This window comes from Microtus oregoni, unplaced genomic scaffold (assembly GCF_018167655.1).
Source record: "Microtus oregoni isolate MIOR12 unplaced genomic scaffold, Mior012 000007F_ref0000211, whole genome shotgun sequence".
In the NCBI taxonomy this organism is placed as follows: domain Eukaryota; kingdom Metazoa; phylum Chordata; class Mammalia; order Rodentia; family Cricetidae; genus Microtus; species Microtus oregoni.
Genome location: NW_024543066.1, coordinates 18,331,384 through 18,344,814, shown reverse-complemented (window position 1 = coordinate 18,344,814; position 13,431 = coordinate 18,331,384). Strand labels below are relative to the sequence as shown.

The window sequence follows — 13,431 nt, the reverse complement described above, 5'->3', positions numbered from 1 at the left end:
CAATGAGCTTACACTGAGGGGTTCATGTACTTGAAAGATTATGTTTATGGAAAGTACTTGTGTACACACACACACACACACACACACACACACAAGTTTACTTTTTTTAAATAAAGGCCAGGTATAGTGATGAGATTTAATTTATTGCCTATCTTCATGTTCCCTGAGCTGGGAACAACAAAGCAGACAGGGTGACGAGATCAAGAAGTGAAGGGTTCTGACAGCTATGTTTGACCCATGGGTCCTAGGATCCACCCCTCACCAGCTAATGGGAGCCCATGGTGGGTACCCCCTTCCCTGGCCACTTTGGTGCCATCCATGATGGTTGTCAGAAACAGCCACGTGTTGGGCTCTTTTCTTACAGAACATTATAGAATCTCTCTTCTCTCATGGGGGCGCACCTGTGAACATTTGTGCGTCTATCACTGGCTAGGTCAGACGGCTGATGGAAGCAGAGTGTAGGCGGAAAGGGGAGGTCAGAGGGGCACATTCTAGACCATATGAAGATGTGTCCTCTTGCTCCCCTAACGTACTCACAGACATTTTACTCCACTACCCACTCCTTGATATCAACTTGGCTACCTGATGATCACTGCATGTAAAGCGGAAAGATTTTGAATGGTTCTGTTTGCTCATGCACGTAGCATGGTGCTGGGAAACATAAGATGTGTATGTCACAAAGTTGTATACTCATATAATAGAGACAGCAAAGCAGTCATGTAGTAAGCAGGTGTGTGTGTGTGTGTGTGTGTGTGTGTGTGTGGAGAGAGAGAGAGAGAGAGAGAGAGAGAGAGAGAGGAGAAAGGGAGGAGGTGAGATCCTTATCCTTAATTCAATCAGTTACAAAGACATTAGTGCCTAAGTAATTACAAAGCTTCCAGCACTGTTCATGTTTGTAGATGTTAGAAGCTCCCTTGAGCTTAGCCTTTTTTCATAAATCAAGGAAAGATATTTTTATACAGGCAGGACACCCAGTTAACCACCTGGGAGCACAAGGTAATAAAGCCGACTAAACCTGCATTGTAAAACTCGGAACAAATGGCTATTTCTCTCGAGAAACATTCTTTTTTTTTTTTTTTTTTCTGGCTGTGGGATTAAAGCCAGCCCACTGTGCCTGCCTTGTTCTCTCTCCAACCCTACTGTACACGCGAAGACTTTCCTCATGTAGATGGGCCCTCCTATGCACCAAACAGACTTTCTTCTCCTCTTTCCCCATCGTTTTATCTTCTCCCTTCTGACCCAATTGGTACCCTCTCAATGCGTTTAGAGAGAGGCATGATGCAGACTAGCGTGTTTCTTTTCAAAAGCCAAGTTGAGGTTTCATGTCATCCCCCTCCCCCGACCCTGCTGCATCCAAGTAGGGAGCATGCACACATGTGTAAGCGCACATTAGGTCAGCAACCCCTAGGCACTATTAGGAAAAAGAGATGCTGTCCTATTTGACTTTCTATTGCTGTGATAAAGACCGGGACCCAAAGCAATGTGTGGAGGCAAGAGTTTATTTCATCGTTTAGCTTGCAGTGGACTATGAGGGGGATGTCAAGGCAGGAACTCCAGGCAGGAACAGAGACCATGGAGATACATTGCTTCCTGCCTCCTTCTTCACGGATAGTTCTGCCTGCTTTTTTTTTTTTTTTTACACCGCCAGGAAGCCCTGCACGTGGGTGGCACAACCCATCCATGACCGGTCTCTACCAGGCCAATCATTAATCAAGAAAATGCCAATCTTATGAAGGCATATTCTCTGTGGAGGTTTCTTCTTTTTAGATAGCTCTAGTTTGTGTCCAGCTGATGAGAAATCCTCACCAGCCCAAGAAGGGGGAGGGGTGAGGCTGTGATATCACGTGAGTTGGAAGTGGAATTCAGGTGAAGGTCAGAGGGAGTGCTTGTACTCTGTGTCTCAGGCAACTCATGTCTCTGAGGTCCATGGATGTCTTGCAGGCAGACTTCCCAAGGAAGCCATAGCTGGACTGTGGACACGAACAAGAACAGTGCCAACATTTGGCTTATATTTGGAAGCAACTGCTGCCATTTTTTTGTCTTTTTGAATTGGGAACGAATAGTCTTAACTAATCCATAAGCATTTTAGGTTTCCATGTTCGATCACCACACCAACTGCAAAGCATTTTCTTGATTGCCACGTCTACTGTACCGTCACCGGAAAAGCGGGGATGAGTGACTGGGCTTTGACATGAACCATTTTAAAATCAATTCCACACAGTTCTGTGTGAAATTTCTTCGGTGGGTACAGAACCATGGCCACTTCTAAAACAAACGTACAAAATGAAGAAGGCATGGTTTGAGCATGTTGGGTGTCTTTCCCTGTCCTCCAGAGCCCCAGTGTTACCGAATCTCGTTGGCCCTGGCGGAGAATTCTTGAGGCTCTTGATCACTTGAGAAGAGAATGAAAGGTGACACAGTGGAGACCTTGCTCAGGCCCCGCAACCGGGAGTCTAATGATGCGAAAGAGAACACCTGTGTGGAGCTTGGCAGAGGAGTGGGAGAGGGGAAGAAAGCAGTAAGAAAACACGCACGCCCCATGCAGGAGAGAACAGCTGCCTCTCCCATCCGTGTTCACTCTCCCGTTTGTTTTATCTCCGGGAAGAAATCTAAAACAATAATAGTCACATGAGAAGTGCTGGAGACTTTGTATTATTGTTGAGAATCCTGACTTCGTGAGCCTAAAACAGAAAATTCAAAATAAACATCAGGAGTAGACCCAGCCTTCAGATAGTAGCGGGTCACTAACACAGTGTATTCAGGGTAGCCTTTTAATTATTCAGATCCCTCCGGTATTTAGAACAAAGGGCCAGTGCCAAGAAGCTGGTTCACATTGGTTTCATTCATGACACAGGTGTGCCAATGAACCTCTTTGGGTCGATGGCGAATCAATGGTGCATACATCTTTCTCAAGGATTATTTATTGAATGTTGTTGTTACCTGTATACTGGCATGTGGTGTTACATAACAAGCCATCCTCAAAGCCAGTGGATCAAAATAGCAGTCATTTATTATTAAATTGTGTGAGTCAAGAAGCTCCAAGTGGGCTGGGCTGTACTGGGCCCGGCTAATCTGGGTGGGGCTTGGACTTGTTCTTGCTGCTGTGGGCTCGATGATAGTCAGTCAATCCTGTCAGAGCTTGTGGGGGTAAAATAACTACCTTATTTACAGCTGTTCATCTTGGTTCCTACCACTTCATAGATAGGATGGTGTGTGGTTACGATGGGATGGACACACTGGATCCAGGCTTCCCAACTTCCATTTATTCACCTTGAGGGCTCTAAGGGAAGGTGGTGCTACTGTTGTGTGCTTGCAGAGGGAGGGGCTTTCTGTGATGTGCGTGTCTCTTCATGTGTCTGTGACTAAATGCACCCTTCTGACCAGCGTGCCAGTCACACTAAACAGAGCCCACTCTCATGACTTCATCTCAACTCGATCATATCCGTGAAGAGCGTGTCTCCACATATGGTCTCAGTCCTAGATGCGCTAGCAATCAGGACCTCAACAGAAGGACGTTTGCTGGGACACGTCAGCCCTTGACATGAAATACAGAAGAGAACTATTACACAGGGTGCTGAAGAGTTTGACCTGGTGGAGGTCGGCGGAGGGCTAGGAAGATTAGTTCAGTTTGAATACATGGCTTACGGCATTTGGATGCTTGTTAGTTACACTGTATATATATATATATATACATATATACACACACATATATGTATGAAAATATAAAAGCATATATAAAAATATACATATAATAAGACCAGTTCAATTCTCCATGTTTTTACTCAGGACTAGTTTTCTTATTCAATGAGATATTCATTGATTCAAATTCTGACTTTACTTATTTATAGGTTTAAGAAATTTGATGACAAATACCTTCGGAAGCTCCTGATTCGGGAAAACCAACCCAAGTCTAGCATCGTGTCTTTATACAAAAAGCTTGAGATAAAACACGCCATCGAGATGGCGGAGACGGGCATGATAAGCACTGTCCCCTCGTTTGCATCTCTTAAGTGAGTATCGCTTTGCAGAGTGACGCTAATACCTTGTCAATAAGTAGGCGTTGGTGCGGTTTTGAAACCTGTGATAGTAGCAGTATTATTAGGACGGGAATAATAGTATTGCTGATGTAAGTCCTCGGGTGGTGGCTTAAGATCCTAGAGCAGATTGAGACTCTGGTTGGAAGACAGCTCTGGGTGTTCATGTGTCATGTTTTACGTCACATTATGCCGTATGCTGTGCCATACTGAGAATGCCAAGTCTAAAATTACAGTCATGTTGAGGATCCTCCTGCCTTTGTCATATCAGCCTTGGAAGTTCAGTACTGGTTGAAATTGAGTTACAGTTCTCTCAGCCGGGTCACATGGAATGTTTTCCACACATGTTAGGTTGGCTACTGTGTGTATACACAGCATACAGCTGTTTCCTTATTGACCAATCGCAGTAGTGGACTTAGGCTTGGGGGGAACAGACACGGACTCCGGCTGCACCCTGGAAACACGTCAGGAGTATGAAAGACTACAGAGGTCCGGGTGTCACTCCACAAGAACTCAATTCATAATCCATGGTGACAAGGCTCAATAAAATATAGCTAACTAAATTTCTATTGGAATGACTGCTTCTGCATTCCTTTGGGCTAGCACTAACGAATTGATAACACCATGAGTCCTTCTTAAAACTAATCACACGAGATGCTGGCTGTGGTAACACACACCTGCAGTCACAGGGTACTGGAGCCAAGGTCTCAGGATGGTGAGATTTAAGTCAGTCCAGGCTATACCACAAGCACTGGGGTTGTGGGAACTTGATGTAATAGTCAACTCTGTGGAAACTCATGCACAGCTAAACTTACCAGTAATGAATTTTACTGTGGAAATAAGTTTCAGAAACTTAATTATTCTAAAACTGAGTATTTTAAAAAAATATTTAGAATAGTTGACAATATTGAGCAATTCCTAATCACTCCTTTTTTAAACTATAATCTTACTCCAAAGTCACAATGTTCTAACACCAAAGAAGAAATTCAATGATTCTGAAACACTGCTAAAGGTAAAATACCTTTCCCTCTTAAACTTCTACAGCGATTGCCGTGAGGAGAAAATAAGGAAGCTCACACCAGGCGAGATGGACGAAATTAGGGAGATTCTATCAAGGAACCTCTATCAAATCCGCCAGCGGGTAGGAAAAAGTTATGCACCAGAGTACATACTTGATTTTGGCTGACAATATGCTTTCCAGCTGGGTACTGTAAACGGATATCTTTGTAGCATACCTGCTCCTCCACAGCACTGCCCCCCCACTCCCTGTGAGCACCACATGGGGTGTCCTCTCTTGTTCTCTCAGACCCTCTCTCGGCGTCTCATCCTGGAGACTTGCTAAGTTCTCCCAGACACCTCAGCTGAGGAATCAAAGGGGGCTCGGGTGCTTAAGTTTAAGAGATAAGGACTGATGTGCGGGCCAGTTATGATCTGATTGTTTTTAGATCTGAACGTACTTTCTAGGGCTGAGGCCATAGCTCGGCAGCTCTTCTGCTCTTCCAGAAGGACCTGACCTCGATTTCCAGCCCCCAAACACCTGTAACTCCAGCTCAAGAGGAATCCAGTGTCTCTGGGGCATCTGCACACGTGCACATATGCCCACACAGACACACACATATAGATAACAAAATACAGAATTTTTCAAAAAGTTTTATAGCTTAGACTGTAAATATAACAACTCTGTTTTCATAAAGTGCTACAATTTCCTTCTTCATATATTCAGAGTCCTTTCTTTTACTGTTTTCCCATTGTTAATAACCTATTCTAATGATATTCAAATCACATGTTAATGACATGCTAATGATCCCAGAGTCTTACCATTTTCCAAGTGTGATTTAGCACAGTTTTTCTTGACTCCTTTAATCCCTCATGTGCTAGGTGCTATTGTTGTCTCCATTTCACAGATGAAGAAACGGAGGCACGCTCAGCTTGGCAGAGATCATCCTCATTTCTTCAGAGTTTACACCTGTAGACCTGTAGACTTAGCGGGCATTCCTTCAGGCTGCCACTATTTTTATCCATGCTATTCTGCCCATTTCTCCAAAGCTCTTTCAAGGGCAGCAGCCTCCTCTTTAAAACGAAATGAAACAACAGTTGTTTCCACATAGTTTGGGACCCCCTACTACCAAGCCCCACTTCATCCAACACTATCCCACATTCAATCCATCCACTCACTCTAGACTTCCACGGAACCATGGGTTCTGTCCTCAGGCCATGACCTGTGTAGTGTGGACTGTTTCTCTATACTTAGAGCCAGCCCCTGCTTCTTGTTAGCTGGCCCAGAGCTTCCCATAATTAAGTTCTCATCAAGAACCATCGTACTATCCCCATCCTATTCTAGATCAGATAACACGTGGGGTTTATGCAGTGCAGCTAATTGAGCATTTGTTTTTTATGGTTTTATGAGATGCAGATGGCCAACTAGATAGGAAACTTCTTGAGACAGAAGTGGGATTGACACCATGTCACCTTTCCATTGGCCTGCAGGACCTAGGATATTTCGGGACATGGAATGTTTCCAAGACATCCATGCCAATTCTATGAGGAAGTGAACTTAAGTACTAATTCTGTTGCATGTGGTGTGAGCTGGGTAGCCTTCATTTAGAGGTGATAGTTGCTGGCGGTGACAGAACGTCTCATAATGACAGCCCTGATATTAGTCTGAGGATGTAGTGCCACCAAGTGTCAGTGTGACTCATATCATCAATCTGTCTCTACTCAGTACAGATTGTATTTGAAAATGATTCTTGTTCTCCTATTAATCATGGCTGGATGCATAGAAAGCAGACAAGGTATTCATGAAGTAAATTACTTTTCTAATTCACAAAGTTCACACTTTTCAATGAAGAAGAAAAACATACTGATTTCCGGGAGGATAAATTCTTTCAAACTCTGAGTGCACTGGGACTCTGGATTTTCATTTTGGTTTTGTCCCACACAGAAGCTGACTGCAGTGGTGTAAGCCCAAAGGAAAGTGAAGCTTGAAGTTGGGGAGAAATCGTGGATTGCTTGGTAACAATGTCCTGTGTGCGTTGTCATTTCAGACCTTATCATACAACAGACACAACCTGACAGCAGATACCAGTGAGAGGCAGGCCAAGGAGATCCTGATCCGCAGACGGCACAGCCTCCGGGAGAGCCTCAGGAAGGACAACAGCTTAAACCACGAGCGCAGGGCAAGTGTTGCCTTCAGAAGCACAAAGATTCCAAGGGCAGAGTCCTCAGCTGTTCCACTGACCAGCTGACAGGAAGGAACGTTGGCTCTGCCGGTCGAATGGCTGCTGAGGGCCAATTCCCAGATAGCCTAGGCTGGGATGAATAATAAAGTCGTTTTTACCATGCATAGAGCTGATCTCCTCTAGCTGCAACTACTTAAAAGGCTGAAGCAGAAGAGCTGTTGGAGGCCAGCTGAGGCAATAGAGTGAAACGTACATTCAAAAAAAGAAAAAATACAAATGATAGTCCGTTCCTTTTATATTCTTTTGTTTTTGTTTCATTTACTCAAAATCTTATGTAACCCAGGCTGACCTTGAGCTCACTAGATAGCCAAGGATTTTTATGAACTCCTGATCCTCCTGACTCTACCTCTGATGTGCAGGGTCTATAGGCTTATATCACTCTATTTATTTTATATCCTTGCCAGTCTTAGACACATGGAATTCATTGAAGAATAAAATGAACAGATTCCTATGCCTAAGATTCTTAGATTCTTATTCTAGAAAAGAGGCAAATCACCAGCAATCGAATATATATATGTACATATATACATATATATAGTTAGATATGTAGTTATATACATATTCATATATATTTTTATACATAAATACAGTAAGTGCTTTGGAGAAAAGAAAATAGATGTTTTAAAAGCCAAAGAAGGAAGCTGGCAGGCATAATCAAAACATAATTTTAATCAGAATGGCTGGACGGACCCATTTTGTATGGATAATTATACAGTGACTTGTGTAGACCACTGAGATCCATTCTGAGGACATGTTGCTGAGTGGCTTTGAGGTGTGAACATCGTGTGTGTGTAGCCTAGGCGAGCTGTGCTGTCTCCAGGCAACAAGCTCCCGAGCACAGTACTGCACACTCCCTTGGCCTTTGACCATCATGCAGCCCATGATTACATTTGAGTCTTCCAAGAATAGGTACCAGGGTCCAAACTTCTGATGTCAGGCAAGTATCACCTTCCTCAGTGATACAAGAAGCCAGGAGTGCCAGGGGAGGTGAGCATTCAGGGTGCAGTTTGCCCCAAAGTCCAGCTGGGCAGGGACTTCTCAGCAGATAAGAGAAACCATGGAAAATGACACAGTCATTGATGATATATCATGACAGGTGCCTATTTTCAGTAAAATTCTGTGTTGAAGCATCAGAAGTATATGAACAGGAGAAAGTTTTTCTATGTGTGATATGCCGCAGTTATCATTAAAAAATAATTCTAGAAACCAAAGACAGATGTTCAGAATCTTAGTAACTTGATTTTGCAACATTTTGCTATTCCTTCATTTTAAGATTGATTAAAATAAATGAAACTTCAATTACCACATGTTAATATTTCCCCTTTCCCAGATATTCCACATCTTTCTTATGAATAACTTCTATAGACGAGGATGTCAGTGTTCTTTAAGAGCCAGTGGCCTTCACCTTCCTAATGGCCCCATCTATTTTCTTTCCTTTCTATTGATGGGTCATTGGGTTTGGAAGGCATTTCGTTGTTGAAGCATGATGGTTATGGTATCTAAACAAGTAATTTTGGAACGAAGGACTAAAATCCTATTTTAAAAATCGAGTTTTGTCACCAAGTTTAGCTTCTAATACACAGTAGGTGACATTTCTGTCATCTGAATGCTGTTTTCTATTTCTTTCACAGGCTTCCGCTTCAACCTCTCGGTATTTATCCTTACCTAAAAATACAAAGCTTCCAGAGACACTCCAGAAGAAGAAGAAGAAGATCCCAAATGAAGGTGATGACTCTGTCTGAAGCAGAAATGCTGTTCTGTCTGTTTGCTAATGCTTATAAGATAAAACGTTCAGGTTTTCTTCATTGAGGATGAGCTCAGTCACTTGTGAACCTCAAGTAGCATCGGGCTCCCTTTTCTTAGCATCATGACCTTGTTTAATGGATCTCTATGCATATTCCAATCACTTGTTTTTCACAATGACCCCTGAAGGATAGGAAAAGCAAATCCTTTTACTGTGCATGTATGAAGCTGCAAATAAAAGGTTGTAAATCCGAAGATGTATAAACATTTACACTTGTACAGTAATGCTAATGAATTTTCATAGCATAGACTATAGATGTTATTTCTTTGTTTGATGGTAATCTTCAGGCTCTTTTCTGTAAACCCAGGATGACATTAGGGTTCGTTTTATTAAAATATGGAATCTAACAACAGTTTAAACCCCTTTGCAACTTCCCTTTCTGTTTATTGAACTCATCAAGCCAGAGACAGGCTAAAGGCTGCTTCTGGCAATAGAGGGAGGAGTGAGAAACAGGAAGCACTGGAAATGGAAGCCAAGGTAGTGACTTTTAGTGACTGTTGGTCTTGTCGCCACTGAGTGTGCAGAGAAACATGCAGCTCTGATGATGCCAGCTAGTAGACAGGGATGGGTCTCATCCTTGGTCCTCCCATGATCTCTAGCACCCAGACCTCGCTCGAGGGTCTATTCACACTTCTTTCCTTTGCAAGGCCATTCAGCTGCAGTCAGAGTGAGACTTCTGGCTTCCCTTTCCCCAGGGCCCCCAGGAGGGAAAAGGACTCACTGGGGTTTCGCTCTGACACGTGCTATCGCTGTTATGCTCTGCTTACCCATACTGCTCTTCTGTTCTGTGGCAGACGGCAACAGCAGCGACTCGGACACAGATCCCGGGACCACCGTGCTCAATTTGCAACCTCGCTCCAGGCGCTTTTTGCCAGATCAGTTCTCAAAGAAAGCCTCCCAGGCCTACAAAATGGAGTGGAAGAACGAGGTGGACGTGGGCTCTGCACGAGTGCAGGCCAGCACCCCTCCAGCACCCCGCAGTAAAGAGGGGGGCACCCAGACACCGGGGGTACTGAGAGAGCCACTGCTCTCCAAAGACCAACAGTACGGCCGGGGCAGGGAAGACAGTCTGACTGAAGATGTTCCACCCAAGCCCCCACCGAGGCTGGTGCGACGGGCTTCAGAACCCGGGAACAGGAAAGGCCGCTTCGGCAGTGAGAAGCCATGATGGGAAAAGCCAAAGCAGACTTGGGATGAATTGAGCTAGCAGGGCTGTGGCTTGTTACTCAAATCTGATCGACTATGGAATCCACGTAAAGCCCTCTCTCTAGAAACATCCTTTGGGTGGCAGAGTCAAGCCACTGAAGAGCACTTATCTATCCCAAGAAGAGGAAAGTCAAAGGAAGGAAGTCCCACTAAATGACTTTGTGACTTATGACTAGGAAATGTATTCTTTGCAGACCTGAAGGAAAAAAAAATATGTGTGCCTTTATTGAACTTGAATGACAGAACTTGAAGATTTTAACACACCTTTGTGGGTGAAAATTTTAATATATTACAAATATGCCTCAGTTTTTATTTATGAAAAAAATGTGTTTATCTGTAGTGACCGTTTTTTTTTAAGGGGATGGCGCTAAAAGTGGTGAGACCATCTTTCCAAGGGGGGGTGAAGGTCAGCTGCTAGAGGTGGGGCCTACGCTCCAGCACCCACCTTTCCCATCCTAAGCTCAGTGAAGGACAGCAGTGTCCGTAGCAGAGACCTCGGTGTGCAGTGGCGGCGGCACACTGGTTGGAACGGTAGGCAGATGAAATGGCATAGCTTCCAGAGTGTAGGTTTCAGAGTCCCTGCACGACTCAGAAACGATGAGGTTCAGACAGCTCTTACACTGCTCCTGTGTTTACCACGGCTTTGGAGTAACATATAGTCTCCACCTCCCCTTCTTTTTCTAGGTACAGAAAGAAAGATTTGCACGAGCAAAATCAATTTCAGAGTGTTTATACACTTGGTGGCAGCTTCAGGATGTCCTGCCCGTCGGGACATCCTGTGGCCAGTGGGGGGCCAGGGAAGCAACTACTGACCGTGGGTGTTAGATTGTGTGATACTGGGAGAAAAGGGGAGGTGGCGCCATTCGTAAGCATCCCTGACCACCTGCTGTAGTAAAACTGTCCTGTAGGGAATGCAGAGCTCCAAGCTGGGAAGGGCGAACACTTACACAAACCGTCTTCCAACGTCGAAGGAAATGGGGAGTCTTCAGGCTTTGACTTTGGAGGAGAAAGCACTTTGGAGAGAAATCCCACTCTTTGCACTAGTCTGTGATTGGTTACCTCTTCACCTTCCGATGACGTAGTGACGCAGATTTGTCTTTCTACACGAGATTCTATTCTCTGGAGTACTTTCTAGGAGAGAGAAACAGTGGGACGCAATCATTAAAGATTCATATTTAAATCAATGTTTTTTTAAGCTGTAGATTTATTGACTTGTCATTTGTTTTCTGGATAATTATCCTTTCACACTTCCCCAGGTTTCCATTTTGAATGAAGCCACTACTATAGTTTTTACTGGAGTCCCTTTGGCCACAGCCAGGGTCACAAAGCAGCATGGAAGGGGTCCTTCTCTGCTTTATTGTGGCTGTGGCAAAACGCTCTGACCAAAAAGCAAGGCAGAGGAGGAAAAGGGGTTATTTTCATCTTATACTTCTGGGTCTCAGTTCATCACTCAGGGAAGTCTGGGCAAGAGCTGAAGCAGAGACTATGGAGGAAGGTTCCAGGCTGGCTTTCAGGCGTCTGCTTAGCTTAGCTCCTTATACAGGGCGAGGCCCACCTTAGAGATGGTGAGGGTCACAGTGGACTAGGTCCTCCCACAGCAATCGTCAGTAATGACTATCTTCTCAGACATGGTGGGTTGCAGGCAGGGCAATTCTTCCATTGATATTCCTTCTTCCCAGGTGACTCTACGCCATTTCAAGTTGACAACAAAAATTAACAAGGACAGAGGGGAAGAACATGCTAAGTGTCACAGACAGGCTCTCTGCCCTCATCAATGTGGCTTTTCTGGAGTTCCTGTCTTGAGATACGGTTAGGCCATCACGTGACAGGGGAAGAAAGCACAGTTAGAGCATGCCCGTCCCCAGCTACCCCAGAGAGATCCAGAGAAAGCTGTGTAAAACACAACTGGAAAGCCACATGCTTAGGACTCTGTGCCAAAAAAAAAAAAAATCTCTATTTTAAATGACTATATTTTATAAACCATGTATTCCTTCATAGTGATAATAATGACTTCTGGCGAGGAAGGCAGACGTTGAAAATCACCTTCAAATACTTTTACTGGTTTTCTAGATGAATGAATAATACAAAGAATAATACCTTTCTGATTCTGAAAGAAGAAACATGAAATAGGATGTTATGACATTTCAGGCTAAATAATCAGACCAAAATCAGCTTTCACTAAAGAAAACATCACATTAAATATCTGAGCGACATTGTATACATTTCAGAAAAGGAATACCTAAGTAATTTATTTTAATTATTATCAGTTTAAATTTTTAAAATTTGTTTGATGACAAAGTCAATAAAATAAATTTGATGTTAGCCTTTCTCTGTACTTTCTTATTTTGATAATTACTTGATTCCAGGCACCATAAAAAAAGGGTAGTGAAGAAATGAAATTTGTTGGGTGGCGGTGGTGCACACCTTAATCTTAGCACTTGGGAGGCAAAGACTAGCGGATCTCTGTAAGTTTGAGGCTAGCCTGGTCTACGGAGAAAATTCCAGGACAGTTAGGGCAGTAATACAGAGAAACCCTCTTTCAAAACAAATAAACAAAAAACAAAACAAAACAAAAAACCAAGAAATGTAGCTCTTCAAGTGGAATAACAATTTAAATTTCTGAAGTGTAGAAAGCACCTCCATCCTTAGTAAATGACTTCCTTTGTCTAAACATCACCCAACTCAATCTAAGTTCCTAGGAGCTGGAGAATTTTGAGAGTTCTCCTGATCATTGTAACACATTATGTTTGCACTGCCTAGGCATGAAATCCAGTGCTTGAAGCTTTCAGATAGCCAGCAAGTGAAGAAAACTTGGCACCCGAATCCAACACTTTACTTCAGAAAGTATGTGTTCTGTGGATATCCTCCAAATGTCTAAGATGGAATTTCATTCATTCTTTTATGTGCAGTGGGGGTGTTTATTTATATAAAAAGTGTGGTCAAGAGGTTGTCTTCACACATTTTGCATTTGTTGGGTTAAAACTGCCATTTTATCAGCAATGATAAGAACAGGAATATTCGTGCCACTTCAAAGGGCACATTGGGCTTTATTTCTGAAGGATGATTAAAAATATGGCTTTGTCCAGATGAAGTGACTGCTGACACTATCTGCTGAGCCCTGAACACCATGAAAGCATGGATTCTGGGA

At 43.5% G+C, this 13,431-nt stretch overlaps 1 protein-coding gene across 1 annotated transcript in view; it reads left to right on the top strand.

Annotated features, from left to right (window-relative positions):
* Window positions 1-12,628, top strand: part of Slc9a2 (solute carrier family 9 member A2) — an 82,837-nt gene extending 70,209 nt beyond the window's left edge. The window contains exons 8-12 of the mRNA XM_041655815.1: window positions 3,849-4,010; window positions 5,079-5,175; window positions 7,079-7,210; window positions 8,905-8,998; window positions 9,872-12,628. Coding sequence (XP_041511749.1) covers window positions 3,849-4,010; window positions 5,079-5,175; window positions 7,079-7,210; window positions 8,905-8,998; window positions 9,872-10,245 — 859 coding nt within the window. The 3' untranslated portion in view covers window positions 10,246-12,628. The remainder of the gene's footprint in view (window positions 1-3,848; window positions 4,011-5,078; window positions 5,176-7,078; window positions 7,211-8,904; window positions 8,999-9,871) is intronic.
* Window positions 12,629-13,431: the final 803 nt, after the last annotated feature.